Source organism: Notechis scutatus, chromosome 10 (genome assembly GCF_049901735.1).
Source record: "Notechis scutatus isolate UNSWTSFEM ecotype Mainland chromosome 10, rNotScu1.2, whole genome shotgun sequence".
Taxonomy (NCBI): domain Eukaryota; kingdom Metazoa; phylum Chordata; class Lepidosauria; order Squamata; family Elapidae; genus Notechis; species Notechis scutatus.
In genome coordinates, this window is record NC_142018.1 from 2,435,239 (window position 1) to 2,455,021 (window position 19,783).

At 39.3% G+C, this 19,783-nt stretch overlaps 1 protein-coding gene across 4 annotated transcripts in view; it reads left to right on the top strand.

The window, feature by feature from the left end:
* The window catches only part of LOC113419295 (vascular endothelial growth factor receptor kdr-like), a 188,611-nt gene that overhangs the window by 66,930 nt on the left and 101,898 nt on the right, over nucleotides 1-19,783 (top strand). For all 4 annotated transcript variants that reach the window (XM_087971965.1, XM_087971967.1, XM_087971964.1 and 1 more), the window contains exons 4-7: nucleotides 8,327-8,454; nucleotides 17,038-17,200; nucleotides 17,809-17,945; nucleotides 19,100-19,259. In XM_087971965.1, the coding sequence (XP_087828091.1) occupies nucleotides 8,327-8,454; nucleotides 17,038-17,200; nucleotides 17,809-17,945; nucleotides 19,100-19,259 (588 nt within the window). The remainder of the gene's footprint in view (nucleotides 1-8,326; nucleotides 8,455-17,037; nucleotides 17,201-17,808; nucleotides 17,946-19,099; nucleotides 19,260-19,783) is intronic.

A 19,783-nucleotide genomic window follows, 5' to 3' on the forward strand; every position in this document is an offset into this window, starting at 1 on the left:
GGAGCCAAGAGTGTGCGATGGCAGCAAAAAAGCCAATGCAATCCTAAATTGCATTAGCAGAGGGATACAATTAAGATCAAGTGAGGTACAAATACCACTCTATAAAGCCTTAGTAAGACCACACCTAGAGTATTGCATCCAGTTTTGTTCACCACATTATAAAAAAGATGTTGAGAATTTAGAAAAGGTGCAGAGAAGAGCAACCAGGATGATTAGGGGACTGGAGACTAAAACTTCTGAAGACAACTTGTTCCATTGGTTGATTGCTTTCATGTTAGGAAATTTCTCCTTAGTTCTAGGTTGCTTCTCTCCTTGACTTGTTTCCATCCGTTGTTTCTTGTCCTGCCTTCAGGTGCTTTGGAGAATAGGTTGATCCCTCCCTCTTCTTTGTGGCAGCCCCTCAAATATTCAAAGATGCTATCATGTCAAGAAGAATGTTAGTCCTTTTTATTAAACTAGACATATCCAATTCCAGCAACCGTTCTTTATATGTTTTAGCCTCCAGTTCCTTAATTATCCTAGTTGCTGTTCTCTGCACTCTTTCTTGAGTCTCAACATCTCTTTTATAATGTGGTGACATGGAGAAATTTCAAACTTCATGGAAAGATGAACTAATGAAGCTTACTACTGGGATCTACATACGCTACATAGGCTTGATGTGTGCACCCCATTAAACCACAATGGGATTTATTTGGTTGTTGCTGAGCAGATCACACAAATCTTTCTTACATATTGGGGAGAGCTGTTTTACTCCAGGCTGTTCTGTGGTTTTGAGTTGTGTTTTTGCACATATTATAAGCTGCTGGGAGTCTTAGGGGAGCTGGACAGCCTTAGGAAATCCAAATCACCCTCCTCATCCTCGCCCTCTGTCCATCCTAGCATATCAACTTGATTCTTTGGCTCAATTTGCAGCCCATCCCTTGTGGCTTGATCCATAAATGATAGTTAAGCATGACACACTAACTGAGTTTCATGATTCAATGACACACAAAGCAGGATGTTGGTATCCTTTCCTTTATTTCTGTAGGCCCCCTAAATTTCATTCGTCGGTTATACTCCTCGAGTTGCCATTTCATCTCAGGTGGGAAATTTTGAAAGGCGTCCCAGGAAAGGGACTCCTGCAGGAAGGAGCTCCAGTGGTTCCTTCAGAGGAAAGAGACAGAAGCAAATGGGTCAATGAATCACAAGGTAATGGGTAGGAAGTGAGCATGAATCAGCCTGGCCTTCTGCTTCGATGCAAGGTGGCAGCTGGACAATAGTACTTATGACTCATCAAAGATTGTGAAACACTTAAGTTACTTCTTCTCCAGCTTCAGGGCAAATAAAATAGACCAGAAGAAGATTTTGTTTTTCTCCATTTGCTTCTGCCACAAGCTTTATTGCATTTTCCATTCCTTAGGATGCATTTGGGTGTTATATGGGGTGTCCAAAAAGCAGGGGTGGGCAGCTATGGACCCTTTATGACCTACGGACTTCAACTCCTAGAATTCCTGAGCATGGCTAGCTCAGGAATTCTGAGAGTAGAAGTCCGCAAGTAAAGAGGAGCTATCCCTGGCACAGAGTATGGTTAAAGAAGATATACCAAGATAGTGTAATGTGTCCTGCCTTGGTCAAGGGATTGGACTAGAAAAACTCTGGTCCCTTCCAGCCCTATTATTCTAAGAGAAGAGGGTGGCCACAATGGTAGGGTTGAATCTCTGCCTGTTTTATGTACAGGATGTCTGGACTTTTTGCCCATTCCCTGCAGATCCCCCTGCATGACACCTTAAATTAAACTTGTCAGAGACAAGAGAGGGGAGTTGGGGAACAGAGGAGGCCAATAACGTGACAAGCATCAAGATCTCATGAGGCAAACTCCACCCCTTTTGTATATGAATCTTGACATTGCACACATCCCCTAATGAGGGGCCCCAATGGTCAGCAGTGCCACGGAACAAGTGCCTGGACGCTGTTTCCTGGTCTGATTTGATAAAAAGTGCTTGTGTTGGGTCCGGGCCCTCAGGGCCCGCAATGGTCCGGGCGCCTGGTGGGGTTGGGCGTAAGAGGTGGGGATCACGCCTATGGTGAAAGGGCCACGGTGCCTGGACTATTGTACCCAATGACTATTATTAAGTGTTGTACCTGATGATTCTTTAATCTCGACAAATGTATCTTTTCTTTTATGTATACAAAGAGCACCAAAGTCAAATTCCTTGTGTGTACAATCACACTTGGCCAATAAAAAGAATTCTGTTCTATTCTATGCCATCGCTACTGCATGCCACCATTTTACCTAATGGGAGTGGCATGAGTTGTTGTATCACACTGAATCTGAAGTGGGCCCCGCTGAGATTTCCCAAAAACATTATTTGGTTCCAGACTTTTGCCAAGGTGGCAGAGCCTAATTGCTATAATTATAATTATATAGGCTATAATAGTTCCAAAGCAACAGCTATTACAAAAACCACAATGGCAGTAAGGAGATACTGGAAACTTGGTTGGACGCCATCTAGCTGCCATCATCTGGAGTTTTGCAGTCCAAATGCAGTTGGCTTGGGACTTCTTGGTGGTTTGTATTATGTGACCAATCACAAGCATGGCTAACATGACTTGCTAGTGGGGGACAGAAAATAGCTAACATGATCTTCAAGAGCATTTTTAAAGTAGTGTATCAAAAAGAAAGAGCTAGAACAGAGCTCTCCAAACTTGGTAACTTTAAGACTTGTGGACTTCAACTCCCAGAATTCTCCAGCTAGCATAGCTTTCTGGGAGTTGAAGTCCACAAGTCTTAAAGTTACCAAGTTTGGGGACCACTGAGCTAGAAGGTTAGAAATTGTTTATACTCATACTTAAAAAGGGCCAGGAGTGTGCTGCAGCTGCCAAAAAAAGCCAAAACATTCCTTGGCTGCATAAACAGAGGGATGGAATCAATATCACGAGAAGTGATACTACTGCTTATAATGCCTAAGTAAGACCACACCTGGAATACTGCATCCAGTTTTGGTCGCCACAATATAAAAAAGATATTAAGACTTTGGAAGGAGTGCAGAGAAAACTGACAGAGATGATTGGGGGCTGAAGGATAAAAAAAATATAAAGAACAGTTGCAGAAATTGGGTATGTCTAGTCTAGTGAAAAGAAGGGCTGGGGACATGATAGCATTGTTCCAATATTTGAGGGGCTGCCATAAAGAAGAAGGCATTAGCATATTTTCCAAAAGAAATAATGAATACAAGAGAAGAAATAATAGATGGAAACTAATCAAGGAGTGATCCAACTTAAGGAGAAGTTTCCTGATCAATCAAACAGAAGTTGCCTCCAGAAGTTGCGGGTGCTCCAACACTGGAGGTTTTTAAGAAGAGACTGGACAGCCATCTGGAATGGTCTAGGGACTCCTGCTTGAATAAGGGGTTGGACTAGAAGACCTCCAAGGTCTTTTCCAAATCTCTTATTCTGTTTTCTGTTTGGGATCCATCATAATCTTTTCGAAAGATTGCAGTTCAGCAGTTTGAGTAACTAACTAAAGCCAATTCTAGATCCAGAAGCAAGAGATTTTGTTTCTAGACTAAGATTTCAGTTTTGTGACTCATTATGTGAATTCCATGAAGGAGTCGATAAACTTCCCATAGGAAAAAAAAGAGTATGAGAGACTTATTCTGAAGGAAGACAATAAACCAGATTATTTGCTTTTCTATGCTTTGGTTTATGTGGTGTCCTGATAAACCTTGGCCATTCATCACCCCTCTCCCGTTGCTGTGAGAAATCAGCACCAAGAGGGTAATTTTGAGCTAAAAATGTCAGGAAACCATTAAGCTGCCTCTCCTTATCTCTCCTCCTTCTTCCATTCAGATATCCTGCCCTGTTCTACCTCCAGCTAAAAACAATGACTTAAGACTTAGTTAATTTAAAGAACTGGCTACATCTGTAAAAATCAGCCTGGGCCTTCAGCCTTGCAACAATGTGGACCCCTTCCTGTTAATGTCTCTAAAGGTTGAGGGCACAAAAACAATATTAAACCTTATTTCTCTGAACAATCTCCAGAGTGCCTACAAAGCAAATTATTTCACATGCACCACAACATCAGGAAGGAAGGCAATTGTGAAAACTGCATTGTTTATTCAACTTTCAAAATTCGGCTTTCTTTCATGCAGATCTCCATAGTGTTTCTCCTCCTCTTCCTACATCACTTTCTTTCCTTTCCTTTTTCCTTTCCCTTTCCCCCTTTCCCCTTTCTTTTTTCCTTTCCCTTTTCCCCTTTCTTGCTCATTATATACAGTGGTAGGATATGCACCCATGAATTAAATGAAAAGGAGAGGGGAGGGGATGGCTTCACCTTTTTTTCAGTAACAATAAAGGTGAAGGCACACCCCCTCTTTTTGACCTCCTGTTTTGTCTTCTCCCACCCCATTTCCCCTAACCTGGATGTAAAAGTGAACAGACCATTTGTAGAGTTCCATTAGCAAGAGAAGTACAATACTTGAATGTTGTAAAGTCACCTTAACTGCACCCTCAAGTGGTGAGAAGGATAATTTTTGTGATGCTGATCAGCCTCAATGATTTCCCCAGTTTGTTTGATATCTGTCTTCCATCATCAAGTACTAATTTTAAAAGTACAAACTATAGCAAAACCATTGTCACTGTGTGCTAATTATAAGGAGTCTCATATGGGAATGCCAAATCAAACGTCTTAGGGCTTAGGCATTTTAAGATGCGTGGAATCTTAAAGAACCCCCCATCCAGTATGGGGTGGACGTCAACTCCCAGCATAGCTGGCTGGGGGTTTTTGGGAGCTGAAGTCCACTCATCTTAAAATGGCTAAGATTGAGAAACACTGGCCTAGAATAATTGACATCCATCAAAAATGTTTCTATCTTTACCAACCCATAATAATGGATTATCTTGCTAGGCAGAAAGCCAAACTGAAGAATAGTACAATCCAAGCACAGACTGCCTTTTTTTTTTTTTTAGCTCTGCAAACTCTTTTGACTCCAAAAATGAATTTCATTAGTGAAATTGCCAAAAATTGCTCCATTTTAAGGAGGGAGACAGTAAGATATTGTGTAAGCCATTAAGTCAGCTAATCCAGTTTTAAAAACGAAGGGGTTGCAATAATGGGGTGTCCTTGTCAGTCCACCCACTGTAATTCTCAATCCTCACCCATGAGAAATGCAATACCTTGTGACCAAAACAATAACAACAACATGTATTTCTCAGCTTGGCTGCATTGGCTATGGCTGATGAGAGTTGATGTCTACATATCCGGAAGGCACAAGTTGAGAGAAGCTGGGATGGAATGTACTTTTTTTTTAATTAAGAAGAATATTTAGAAAGATCCCTCCTGTCCTACCACCTCTTACTGTATTACACTATATATAGCACAGTATCAGCAATAGAATCCTTCAGGTTTCTGGTTCTATAATCTCCCAGGAGCTGAAATGAGTGCTTAACATTAGAACCATCATTAAAAGGCACAACAAAAATGTTCTTCCTGCATCAACTCATAAAGCTCAGATTGTCCAAGGAGCTGCTGATACAGTTCTACAAAGAAATTATTGAGTTTGTTTTTTGTATCTCTATAACTGTCTAGTTTGATGCAGCAACCCAACAGGGCAGGTACAAACTTCAATGGATAGTTAGGACTGCAGAAAAAACAATTGCAACCAGCCTGTCTTCCATTGAGGACCTGTATACTGCAAGGGTCAGAAAGAGGGCTGAGAAAATATCTACAGAACCTTCACAATTCCTCCCCTTGAGGCATTGCTATAGGGCGTTGCATGCCAAAATAGCTGAATAAGGGACAGTATTTTTTCCCTGGGCCATCAGTCTGCTGAATACCTAATTCCCACATAACTTTCTTATGCCTAAGGATATTTACCCATGTAGTAGGACTGTATTACCATTATCCTTCTCATCTTTTCTACTACCCCCTCTTATTAGTATCATTATTATGATTATTATACTCTCTTGCTTTGCATGTACATTGAGAGCTTCTGCATTGGAGACAAATTCCTTGTGTGTCTAATCACATTTGGCTAAATAAAGTGTTCCATTTGTAACTCAGGGTGGAAATGAGGGGTCCTTGGTGCTCTCTGAGCTTGGTTGTTTCCTTGCAGACATTTCATTACCACTAGGGAATATCATCTGGTGATGTTACCTAGTTTGGGTAATGAAACATCTGCAAGAATCTCTGGACAACTGCATAACTGGGTGTCCCCCAAGGCAGTCTTCTAGGACCAACTCTCTTCATACACTACATAAAAGACCTCTGTGATCACATTAAGAGCAACTGCGTTCTCTTCGCTGATGATGTAAAGCTATTCAACACCACAAACAATACGGCTACCCTTCAAAAAGATCTTGACTATGTATCAGAATGGTCAATCAAATGGCAACTTCAAATCTCAACAGATAAATGCTCTGTCTTACATATTGGCAAAAAACAAACAAACCAGAAAATAAAATACAAGCTGAATAGTCAAGACCTTGTTGATGACCCAAGCTCTGTAAAGGACCTTGGAGTACTCATCTCTAATGATCTAAGTGCTAGAGCCCACTGTAACTACATAGCCAAAAAGGCATTAAGAGTTGTTAACCTAATCCTACATAGCTTTTTCTCTGGTAATATCACACTACTAACTAGAGCATACAAAACATTTGCTAGACCAATACTAGAATACAGCTCATCAGTCTGGAACCCACATTACGTACCTGATATTAGCACAGTTGAGAAAGTCCAGAAATATTTCACAAGAAGAGTTCTCCACTCCTCTACTCATTGTAGAATACCTTATGCCACCAGACTTGAAACTCTAGACCTAGAAAACCTTGAATTATGCCGTCTTCGGTCTGATCTAAGTATGGTATACAAAATCATACATTGCAATGACTTACCTGTCAATTAATACTTCAACTTCAACTATAACAACACAAGAGCACACAATAGATACAAACTCAAGGTTAACCGCACCAAACTTGATTGCAGGAAATACGACTTCAGCAACAGAGTGGTCAATGTCTGGAATACTCTACCTGACTCTGTGGTTTCTTCCCCAAACCCCAAAAACTTTAACCTTAGACTGTCTACTATTGACCTCACCTCTTTCCTAAGAGGTCTGCAGGGGGCGTGCATAACCACACCAACGTGCCTACCGTCCCTGTCCTATTGTTTCTTTTATTTTTCTTATAAGTACCCATTTCATGTATTCATAACTATGTATATACTTATACCTATTATCTTGTAAGCAATTGACAAATCAAGATAAATAAATAAATAAAAAAGAAAACAATCAAAGCTCAGAGAACACCAAGGACCCCTCAATGTAGTTTCCGCCCTAACAGACAAAGCTGTCTGTAGAGTTGCATCAGGGAACTGTCCAGCAATGTAGATGCTGAAAACATGATTGTGTCTTTGCAATAACACCTATGTGGAAAAACAAGTCTTATTGTGCTGATCTACTGGTTCCATCACTGCTTTTTTTTCTTTAACATTGAGAAAAAGTTCCAGGTGCCTGCAAAGAAAGGGTCATTGTGTCCTTCTCTTCTCCAAGAAAAATTGGAAATAAGCAAAGAAAGTAACATTCCTTGAAGACCTGAGAGATTTGGAAAAAAACATATTCTGCCAATAATTGCTAGGTATCTCCAGTGGCTGCTTAAGGATGAATAGTCCATAACTACAGCACAGGTGGCCAGATTCTGTGAGCAGCCCTGGGGATTCATCGGAAACACGTGTCTAATCCACTATAGTTACGTTATACAACAAATGTGGCAAATCCTTTGCACTGCTTATTCCTTTCCCTTTTAGTATTAAACTGACAACAGGCCACACATTTTACGGATTGTTATTTTAGTATAGTTAGACCATGTATAATTGACAGACTGGATTTTATCATAGATTTTAGTTGTTATTATTTTATACTAGAATTTTTAATTGTATATTTACTGAGTGTTTTTATTTGTTATGGTTTCTATGTATGATTATAATAAACAATTGAATTGAAATAAGCAAGGAAAGTAACATTCCTTGAAGACCTAAGTTGTAAGCTGGTTGCATTTATCAATTTCCTAGCATAAGATATTTCCACGGTTTCAGATGCTATTTTCAGCTGGTAAATGTTAGAATATAGTGTCATATTTGAGTTGAGAAAGAGTGAATCTGGCTTTGCCAATGTTTTCTCCCCAAAATGATTAACTAAGCCTCAACAGCTGATCTCGGTCAGAATCACAATCTCATAATCTATTCTACTTTGGGTGTAAAAATTAAGGATGAATAGCAGGTAATTTCTTTCAAGCAACCCAACAGGCTTGCTTCTCTGCACACTTGTGATGTTCCATTTTTGTGTCCCTGCAGATCAGTCACAGCCTTTTGTGCAACCCCACACAAAAATTCCAGTCCTCATCAATGTGCACAACAATACAGAAGCTATCAATGTGCCATGTCGTGTCACTTCCCCAGAGATCAAACCGGAGCTGCTGCTGGTAAGCATTACATTGTCTTAGTTTATTTCCGAATCTTCTCACAACCTTCATCAAATAGGTTATCTTTCAAGGGTAACTATTGATAAATGGACAAATGGGGATTAATTTACTCAGTAATGGGCACCTTTTAGCTGTTGATTTTCAAACATTTTAAGCATGATAGCAAAAGGAAGATTATTTTTTTTTTTTTCTTTTTAAATTTTTTTTTTTATTATTATTAAATTTTTTTTTAACTAAATTTTTATTTTTTTAAAAAAAAAAAAAAAAAAAAAAAATAAAAAAATAAATAAATAAATTATGTATTTTGGGCATATCTTGAAGAGTTTCTTAGGTAAGTGCAATTTCTATTTGTGTTTTATTCTGGGCTCTTTTTTTTACCCTGGAAGAACATTTGCTGGAATCTATTCCAGGAAGGATCCACCTCAGAAATGATCCATTATTCTCAACCAGAATCCTGGTCTTCAACCACGATTTTGGTTGAAGCGAAATCCAAAATTTCTCCAAATTAGGATTTCAAGATGGCTTTGGGTGCTCTTGAAAATTTTCTGGGTACTCTTGAAAAGAAGGAGGTAGAATATGATTCTTGTTCCCTGAGTTGCACTTGCTGAAAGACAGAAGGAGAAGCAGAACTGTTTTATGGCAAGGTAATACAGGGCACTAGCCCTAAGAAGAGGGTGCTTTAATTTTATGCCATGTGGAATTTTTCTCTCTCCCTTTTTTCCTATTGGTTCTCACTTAATAGAACCTGCTTTCCAATTTTCTTTGGAAAAGAATAGAATTTGGATGACATTCTTGAGAGTGGAGAATAATATTGTTTCAGTTCTTCTTTATAAAGCAACTAAGTAATGCCTGTGAAATGGATCTAGATGGAACACTGCTTAAGTATGAGCCAGCAGTGTGCTGCAGCTGCCAAAAAAGTCAATGTGGTTCAAGACTGTATTAACAGAGAAATAGCATCAAGATCATGGGAAGTAATAGCACTGCTTAATACCGCACCAGTGAGGCCACACTTTGGAATATTGCATCATACTATTTTATTTTAATTTTGTACATTGCTGATTATCAAATGTCTATTTCAATAAAATTTATATCTGGTATTACAATAATCCTTAAAGAAAAGAAAAAAGAAAAAAATCAGTTCCAATCTTATCCATTTTTAAATCCTTATTCTTATATATCACAAGACATTACCTTGCAGAATCTCCTTCCCTATTATTCTTTTACCCATTGTCTCTCATCTTCCTAACAATGTAATTTCTTTTCATTCTTGTTTGCTTCCTGTTTCTCTTTATTTTCTGGTCCTTTGTCTTAATTCCCCTTTCCCCCATTATTATTTCCCTCCATTTCTTATTGCAATCATCTATTTTATCCCCCTCCCTCTCTCGATATTTTTTCTGTAATTCCCTCTTCTGCTTTTTCCCTTTCCTTTGTTTAGATTTCTGAACCAATCCCCCTTTCGTCCCACAATCCCCCTTTCTAACCACAAATTTTTAATTTTAATTTTCCCCCGTTTGAATGCTCATTGTTCCATTTGATCTTCAAAGCTGGTTTCCTCTTTATTTCTCCCACTCTGGTTCTCTTTGTTCTTCTTCCATCTGAATCGCCATTTCTAATTTTTGTAATATATCACTGCACTTTTCCAGATTTGCTTTCATCATTTCTTTCATATCTTGTAAATCCAGTCTCATTTCCACGAATAATTCTTCCATTTTTTAGGATGCTCCTTTTTCCCATTCCTTAATAATTATATCCAGTCCAAATGTCCAGTAAATTATTTCAACCAGCATTTTTTATATTTAATTTCAACAATCAATGTCCATGAGTGTTTGATTGGTTTCTTTCCCAGCTTTTTTCCAATGTCACCAAGTAGTTCCAAAGCAATTTCTTCAAAAGTCTTACCCTTTGTAGTATTCCATTGTTCCACTTTTCAGGGTTTTAATTTTATTATAATGAAGTTCCTCTTATTTTCTTTTAAGTTCCAAGTCAATTTCAAAAAAACTAAACACTTTTAAAAGTCACTGAAATTTTTCCTGTGCCATTAGTTGGTGCTCTTAATTCTATTTCCACATTTCACCTTTTCTTTCACTTCTTCCTTCTTTTTTTAAATAAAACTTTTATTAATTTCACTATTCCAGTTATTAGCTATTATATCTTTTCCTGACATTCAATTCCAGCATTTACTTATGCCTATTTAGTGCCAAAAATCCAATAATTATCCAATTTAATTTCCAAGCCTTTTGTGATCAAATATTTTCCTCTAAATTTTCACTTCCAAATTAATTCTTTTCAACATTCAAAGCCAGTTTTATGAGTTCCAATTTCCTTCTTTCTCTCTCTGGTCGCCGCTTCTACACACTTTGATCCAAAAAGTTCCTTTATTTCTTAATTCTGGGATACCTTAATATCCAAATGTTTAGCCTGGTTCACACTCCACTCACAACTTCACCTCTCCAGCACAGTCTTATTTCCTGGACTGCTTCCTGTTTTCATTTCTGACCACCTCTGCAACTTGTCTTTGGAGGGGGGTTTTCTTGTCAGGGAGGGGAGATCCCCTCAACTCTCCAACTGATTCCCCCTTTCTTCACCACCCCTCCAGGGTGGTTTTGTTATCTCCTCAACTCTCCAACAAGAGAGCTTGAAGTGAAACCATGCACGATCACAGATTCTGCTTCGACCATGACAGAAGAACAACTGGAAGTCCAAGAAGCTTGCCTCCTTGTGGACTCCATCACTGGAGGTTTTTAAGAAAAGATTGGACAACCATTTTTCTGGGATAGGACTCCTGCCTTGGGCAGGGAGTTGGACTAGAAGACCTCTAAGGTTCCTTCCAGCCCTACGATTCTAAGGATTGTGTGTGTGTTGTGCCTTTTGTTGTACTATTGTCCTCTCAGTGGCCTACAGCCTCCCTGGTTTCCCCCACTTTCCTCCAACCTCAAGAGAAGCCCTCATGAGGCTTTCTCAGATTAGATACATGGGCAGCCTTGGAAGTTTTAAAGTGAAGCAGATATACATACCAAAAAATACTGCTGTACAGCACTAGCACTTTCTCTGCCTCCAGCTATGAAACAGCTTTAGGAAGACCACCATAAAATTTGTCCTACCATAGCTGAGTTTGCTATCATGTAGATTTAACTCACAGTCACTCTTTCTGTGGAGTAAAGAAGCTGACAAATAAGCAGAATACCACTGTACTTCAAAGAGTATAATTATGTGTATTAAGTTGCTTCATACTCTTCTTATGAGGCAATTTTTTTCCAGAAGTCACCCCTTGCTTCTTAAAAACTGTTTTTTATATAGAATGATCTTCAGCCAATCTCAAAGTCTTGAATACAGACTAATAATGGCCATTTCATCTGTGTTTGATTGTTGGTATTTACCATGGGTTTTAGAGTTGTTGTGGGGTGGTGTTTGATGCTCTGTATAACTAAACAGGCAATGGGAGCTGGTAATCTTTGATGGTTAACAGTAGCGGCATTTTACTCATAATATTTGGTAGCTACCAAAGTAATAAAAATTGGCAAGAATGAGAAACTTCTTTAATTTTAATGAAACAGTACTTTCTTACAAAGAGAGCAATTTTCCTTCACAAAGTACTCAGTTCAAAACACACACACACACAGAAGTACACACATTTTCATAATCTTGAAATTAAACCCATTCTTGACTTTTTTCTTCTCTCCCCTTCTTGGCTGGTGTAGCAAGAGCTTTGGCTTCCTGAAAGTGTTGGCTTAACATCTCTATTGACTTTTGTCAAAATAAATGGAGAATTAATACCAGCTTAGCAGCCACTCTGAAACCTGAAGATAACATCTCCTTGAGGAAAGGGCAAGGAGTTCAGAAGCCTGGTTTCTGATCTTCCCCATCTTTGGAACCGAGTCAAACCTTTTTCATTTGTTGCTCAGTCTTGAACTGGGACCTTGTCCTAGACCTTCAGAAGGATGGGTAGATATTTCCATTTTAGGCTGCTGGGACGTCTGGGCCAAAGACTGTTCTTCCTCCTTTGAAAGAGACAGAAGGGGTGGGGTGGGGGCTGACATTCAGATGCCAAAAGGAAGGGGTCTCTTCTGCTGGCTTGAGAGACATCTCCAGAAAAGCGGATAAGGCTTTCGGTAGAGGTGTGTTTACCTTGGGCGCCCATCTTTCTGTTCCCATTTAAGGAAAGCTGGCTTGTTATTTTGGCCTTGTCTGGAAATACTACGTGTGGAGCCGGGTTGGCGGCTTCCTTTACTCACAGGAAACTGAAGTGGGGGTAGGGAAGGAAGGAGCCTGACGGTTTGACAAATTTAGAACATCCTCCTCCAAATTTAATAACTACTCACAGATAAAACGGCAGGAAAGAGAAGGAGGAAAAATAGCACCAGGGTCTTTTGAAGGTTGGGGTAAAATCAGCTGCGGCTCCTTTTCTCCTTTCATAACAACTTTTGAATATTGCACAAGCAATTTCATTTAATATGTGAAATATGGGGGTGTATGTCTATCCATATATATATATATGCAATATTTCTGTACATATATATTTTAAATCTGATCATCAGGAGATCCTCAAATGCAGAGTTTTAATATTCAGCACCATTCAGTTTCACAATTTCTGAAACAACATAGTTTGCCCCTTGTAAATTACAATTCTGATGTTTCCATTATACTTTAAAATGACTGCACTCTATCCTCCTTAGATATTTATGGGAAATTGGATGGGTTGGTAATGCTAGAAAGCAGCTCATTCTTTATGTCAGCTGATTCTGATTAATGCTAGAGCTGGGCTTGAAATTCAGGCTTTTGAATAGACACACAATACATACATAATATGTATCTAAAATTAATGTAGAACAAAACCATGTAGGCTGTTCCTCCTCCCCAGGGGGGCTGAGAAAACCTCAGAAAGGAAATTAAGACTGCTCGGAATCACTCAAGTTTGCCCTAAACTGCCATGACACTTTGCCAAAAATGCTATTAATATAGGGAAGGGATCTATTGGAGCAGGGTCATCCATGGGGAGAGAGTCAAAAAAATCAAGGAGGCTCACAATATCAAAGCCCTTCCCCAATTTCTACATGGGTTGCATATAGAAAGGGCTCCTTCAGTCATGAGATTATAGGATTTTTTTCCTTTTCAAAAATGTGTTCCGGTTTAATGCTGCCAACTCCAGCCACTTTGGGATACCTTAACTAATCATTTTTAGCATGATCCACTAAATCTTCATTTTGACTGCAAACTAGGAATAACCTTCATCCTAAAATGAAGATGAGGCCAATTAAATTTTCTCTTCTTTGCATTTTACAATGAAATTACCATCTAAAAGCAGGAAAAATATTTTTATAGCAAAAGAAAAATATGAAGGGGAGAGAGACAGAGAGAAAGACAGACAAATATTAGTGATAGAGAAATAAATACTACATAACTAGATAGCTGGCTGGTGAGAGAGAAAGAGACAGACGAGAAATAGAGGAGGGAGGGAGAGAGAGGGAGGGAGCAAGGGAGAGAGAGAGAGAGAGAGAGAGAGAGAGAGAGAGAAGAGTCGAGCTCCAATAACCAAGAAAGACACACTGTTGCTTCTAAACAGTTTCCTTTCCTCACCTATAGATAGAAATACCCAGAAGACAAATGGGTTTCTATGTCAACTTGCATAAAAGGCAAGAGACCACCACCTTATCCCCACCCCCTACAAGAGAAAGAAATAGGAGTTCCGCCCTTATTCCCTTGAAATATAGTACTATTGTATGGTCCAGAAGAGAAAAGATTTGTAAGACTAAAAATTAAACTTTTGTGACTACACTGCTTGCTCAGTTGTTCTTCTGCAGCTTCAAGGCCCCGACTTTTAATCCAAAGTCCTCTTCAAGCTGCAGCCAACATAGAAGAATGAATAGCTTGGCTTAACATGAAGCGCTGTCCCATGTCATCTTTTCCAGGGGATTATAAGGACACAAGTTGGAAGAACAGGTCTCAGTGGCCAGTGATGATGACATCCATAGTTTTGGGGTAGCAGTGATTGGACCTTGTAGGTACGCGAGACAAAGTTCATAATAGGGCATGAAGGATAAGTCAGGATGGAGGAAGACCCTGGAAGTGAGAAAGTGAAGCACACCAAACTACAGAGGGACATAGCAGGATTCCAGATATCCTTGTTGTTCCAGCCCAAATCAGCTGGGACAGGAAACTGACCGATGATAGCCCTTACAGTTGAGGAGGACCTCGGCTTTTTGTTCCAGGAACATAGAATGCTTGTCGCTCTACAGTAGGCAAGATTTTGCAAGATGCACTTGGGAAGCTTGTACAAGGTCCAGATACACATGCAAGCTGTAGTTCATGGCAGATGGTCATCCTGGAAAAGGAAATAACAGTTGTTACACAAAGCCAGAGCCTTCCAAACGTGGCAACTTTAAGACTTGTGGACTTCAACTTCCAGAATTCTGGGAGCTGAACTCTACAAGTCTTAAATTGCGAAGTTTGGAGAATCCTGCACTAAGGTAAAAATCATGGTTTACAAACCAGAGGGGCTAGGTTCTCATGATTAACTTGAAGACTGACTAATGTCTGTTCATCATACCACCAACCAGAATCAATAAGGATGATGAAGATAGTTCAGACATCTAGCATGCAGGTCCCACCCAGAAGTTCTTTCTCTTGTCCTTTTTTGCTGTTAAAAAAACTATCATACTATTGCTTGGCTGCTTAAATTTATTTTTTTACTTAGCTACACTACATATACCTTTAAAACTCTCTCTTGAAATAACACATGATGCCCAAAATAAAGTAATATAAATTCAGATCATAGAAAGCTAGCTTATGATAACTGTATAACTGAACACTGCACTTAACCATGTTAAGAAAATTATGACTCACTTAACTTCCCAATTTCTAGGTGTTAGGGTATATTGATCCAGAAACTAGCCATGTGGTTGGCTTTGTGCAACATGTAGGGCTGGGGAATTCTAGCAGTTGAAGTCCACCCATCTTAAACTGGCCAAGGCTGAGAAGCACTGGGTTAGTTTATGGTTATGGTGTATTGGACAGAGCAACTGATTCGATCCAGAGGTGGCATTCAGCAGGTTCTGACCAGTTCTGGAGAACTGGTAGCGGAAATTTTGAATAGTTCTTTTATATTTTTTTAAATTTTTCTTATATGTATCCATGTATTCATAACTATGTTTTTACTTGTACCTATTATTTTGTAAGCAATTGACAAATAAAAATAAATAAATAAAATAAAATAAAACTGGCAAATGCCACCTCTGACTGGAGATTTTTCAGTATCCTTCCTCTGCCACACCCACCAAGCCACACCCAAAAAAATGAATCCCACCACTGATACGATCCATTAATCAGTATAATTCAGTGTTCTTGACTTGATTGGCAGCAATCTAGAGTTAATCCAGAATCTCAGGCAGAATCTCTGAGGTTGTATTTGAAGATGACAGTGATTGAATTGGAGAATTACAATGAGTGATTCATTGCTCCTTAAGTGAAGAAATAGAGACAAGAGATGGGTCTGAACAGAACTGAACTCGTATCAAGCACAAAGGACCAGGTCCACATGTGAAGGTCGAGTTAAACTCATTTATTGCTACTCATGCCTATGTACAGGAATATTCTCAACTAATGGCTAACCCTTGTAGGATCCAATCTGGGTTGGTCATTAGGACTAGAGGTTTACTCTTCCAAACTTTTGGATTCATGCTGGAGCTCATGAAGACATTCTGGTAAAGAGAAGTTCCATGAGGATGGGCTCCATCATGAGTCCAAAAGCTTGGAAGAATAAACCTCTGGTCCTGGTGACCGAGCCAAATTGGATCCTGAAACATTATCCTGGGACACATATTTTATTTTATTTATTTGATTTGATTTGTCAATTGCTTACAAGATAATAGGTATAAGTATAAACATAGTTATGAATACGTGGATACATATCAGAAAAATAAAAGAAACAATAGGACAGGGACAGTAGGCACGTTGGTGCGCTTATGCACGCCCCCTACAGACCTCTTAGGAAAGGGGTGAGGTCAATAGTAGACAATAGGGAGACATATATTTGCCTTCATTCATGAGTTAGCACTTACTTGGAGCTACCCGCAGAAAAGCATGCATAATTCATTCCTCCTTTCCCCACAGACCACCCAAAGTCCATTACATCCACCAAATCGATTTGATTGCTTATTGTACCCTATGACTATTATTATTAAGTGTTGTACCTGATGATTCTTGACTCTTGACAAATGTCTCTTTTCTTTTATGTACACTGGGAGCATTTGCACCAAGACAAATTCCTTGTGGGTCCAATCACACTTGACCAATAAAGAATTCTATTCTATTCTATTCTGTTCTGTTCTGTTCTGTTCTTTCTGTTCATTTTGTTATGGGAACCAGATGGTCACACTGGGATATCTGCTCGGGGTATCCTTGAGGGGAGAGCAATGTCTCATGGGAACCGAGGATGCTTGGATGCCATTCCCATCACCCTTGCATTCCAACCACCATATGCCTATTCTTTGTCAAATTGTGAGCAAAGCTGAATGTAGGTGAAAGTCTTGACAGTAGTTTTATCTCAGACAAAAAGTACTATCTTTATATTTGCTTTTTCTTCTTTAGCATCAATCTCCCTATCCTCTCACCTATGAGAGGAAGGAATGGGACCCAAAGAAAGGATTCACAATCACTTCACCCTGCACTGAGTTCTTTAATAGAGTGATCAAATGTGTTGCTACAGTCAACGAGGCCCAATATGAGACAAGTTACTTGACTTCAAAAGTGGGTGAGTGGATGACTGGTTTTGCTCCAGGTGCTGAAAATGTCCTCTTTGGACATAATTTCCCATAGCTGGACTACCAGTAGTCCTCGACTTATGACCACAATTGAGCCCAAAATTGATGGTGCTAGGTAAGACATTTATTAAGCGAGTTTTGCCCCCATTTTTTTCCTTGTCGCATTTATTAAGTGAATCCCACCCAACCCCCACCCCCATTGAGTTTGCTTGTTAAAAAGTCACAAAAGGGACCCCAGGGCATTGCAACTGTCATAAATATGAAACAGTTGTCAAGCATCTGAATGTAAATCACCTGACCATGGGGAGGCTGCAATGGTTATAAGTATGAAAAATGGTCATAAGTCACTTCAATGCCATTGTAACTTCAAATGATCACTAAACAAACTGTTGTAAGTCGAGGACTATCTATATATTCTGCACTAAGCCTGATTCCAGTTATGGAAATCAAATGCGTTTGCCTCCATAAACACTCCTCAAAGTTAGATGCTCTCCATTAAAAGATACGACTGAAGGGCCATCAAATATGTTGATTCTGTATGTGATACTCGATGTTGCTGGAGGAGATGCTTGATCACTGACTTTCTTATTTCTTTTAGAGATGCGGATTTGGAACGTGGTTCTGAAAGCAACTCCCCAAAAACTCTTGGTTGGAGAAACCCTTCGTTTGGAATGTAAAGGGCAGATGTACTGGAATGGACGGTTACAATTTCACTGGAAATTTCCAGGAGACAGGGTGAGTCTCTTAGTTGACGGAAGACCTTGGCCTGCTCCAAGTGTGTTTTCTCTTTTCTGAAGATCTGTTTCCTTGGTTCTCCCAAAATGAATCTGCTGAACGTTGGTTAGCTTTCTTAAATAACTATTCAACTGTCCTTTGTTGACCAAGGGGCTTTCACTATAGGTAGCCCTTGAATTATGAGCACGACTGAGCACCAGATTTGTGACATTTTTGAAGTGAGTTTTACCCCTTTGTTGTCCAAGGGTTTATGACCACCCTTGCCAGAGTTGTTAAGTGAATCACTGCAGTTATTAAGTTAGCAACACAGTTGTTAAGTGAATCCAGCTTCTTCATTGAGTTTTATTGTAAGAAGGTTGCAAAAGGTGATCACATGACCCCAGGAGATGCAACCATCATAAATATGAACCAATTGCCAAGTTTTCTGAATTTTGATCACGTGGCCATGGGGATGCTGCAATGGTCAAAAATAACCATTGTGAAAAACGATCATGTCACTTTTTTCAGTGCCATTGTAACTTCATTATAACTTCAAATGGTCACTAAATGAACTGTTGTAAGTTGAGGACTACTTCAACATCAGGGCAGGTCTATTGAAAATTCTTGGGTCCATATAAATAAGCATGGAAAGAATGATTAATAACCCCTACATAAATATGTTTAAAAGATAGAAAAACACTTTAAAGGATTGGATCTCTTTTTGAAACCAGACAAGGAAATTACTCCTTGAAATACCTGGTGGTACAGTACAGTCTTTTAAACCTTAAAACAGAAAGAAGGAAATCCCTAGTCACTTTCTAAAACTCTTAGCTAGCACTAGCACTAGCACTTATATACCGCTTCATTACTGTTTACAGAGTCAGCATTGCCTTCAGCAAACTAGGTCTTCATTTTACTAACCTCAGAAGGATGGAAGGCTGAGTTAACCTTGAGCTGGTCAGGATCGAACTGCTGGCAGTGGGCACAGTTAGTCTTCAATACTGCAATATAACCACTACACCACCGCAGCTCTTGAAGTCTACTCCCATCAATCCTACCATGCACACATGTAGCAAAAGATACCATGATACTCCCCTTTATAGCTTTGTTTTTGAGATCCTTTTAAACTGAGTTTGGTGGACATTTTTCTATGCCTCTCTCTTGTTCTTTTCTAGGAACTAAGGACAGGAAAGACGTTTGACCAGGATTTCTATGAAAGCTCTAGCAATGTGACTATCACGAATGTCACAATGGAAGACAAAGGGCATTACATCTGCAAAGTGTTCAATATGGGCAAAGGAGGCATAGAAGTCAATACTACGGTCACAATATTCAGTAAGAATGACCACAAAAATGGGAAAACCAAGATGTCAAAAGAGATGCAGTCAGAACATGCCATTTTTCTGCAAGCTGGTATATTGATAGGCTGCTGGTACCACTGTTTTAGGAGACCCTTCCTTGCTGATAAGACCCTGGCAAAACCAACATAGCTCCCTTCCCAATCCTTTCAACTCAGTGATGACTTAAAATACTCATTCTTCACCAGAGGCAGCAGATTCAGCATTTCCAACTTCCTCAACTCAGTTAACTTACCCTGAAGTTGTTTGCTTGATGTTGAGAGGTGTTTATTATTATTTTTTAACAAATATTGTCAACGTTGATGGATAAAAATAAGTGGTGTCCTCTGTTCCATCAACTTCTTAATTGCTGATATAAGTGTTTCTCAACCTGGGCAACTTTAAGGTGTATGGACTGCAACTCCCAGAATTCCTCAACCAACAGAGCTGCCTGGGGAATTCTGGGAGTTGAAGTCCATACACCTTAAAGTTACCAAGGTGGAGAAACTCTGGCTTATATCA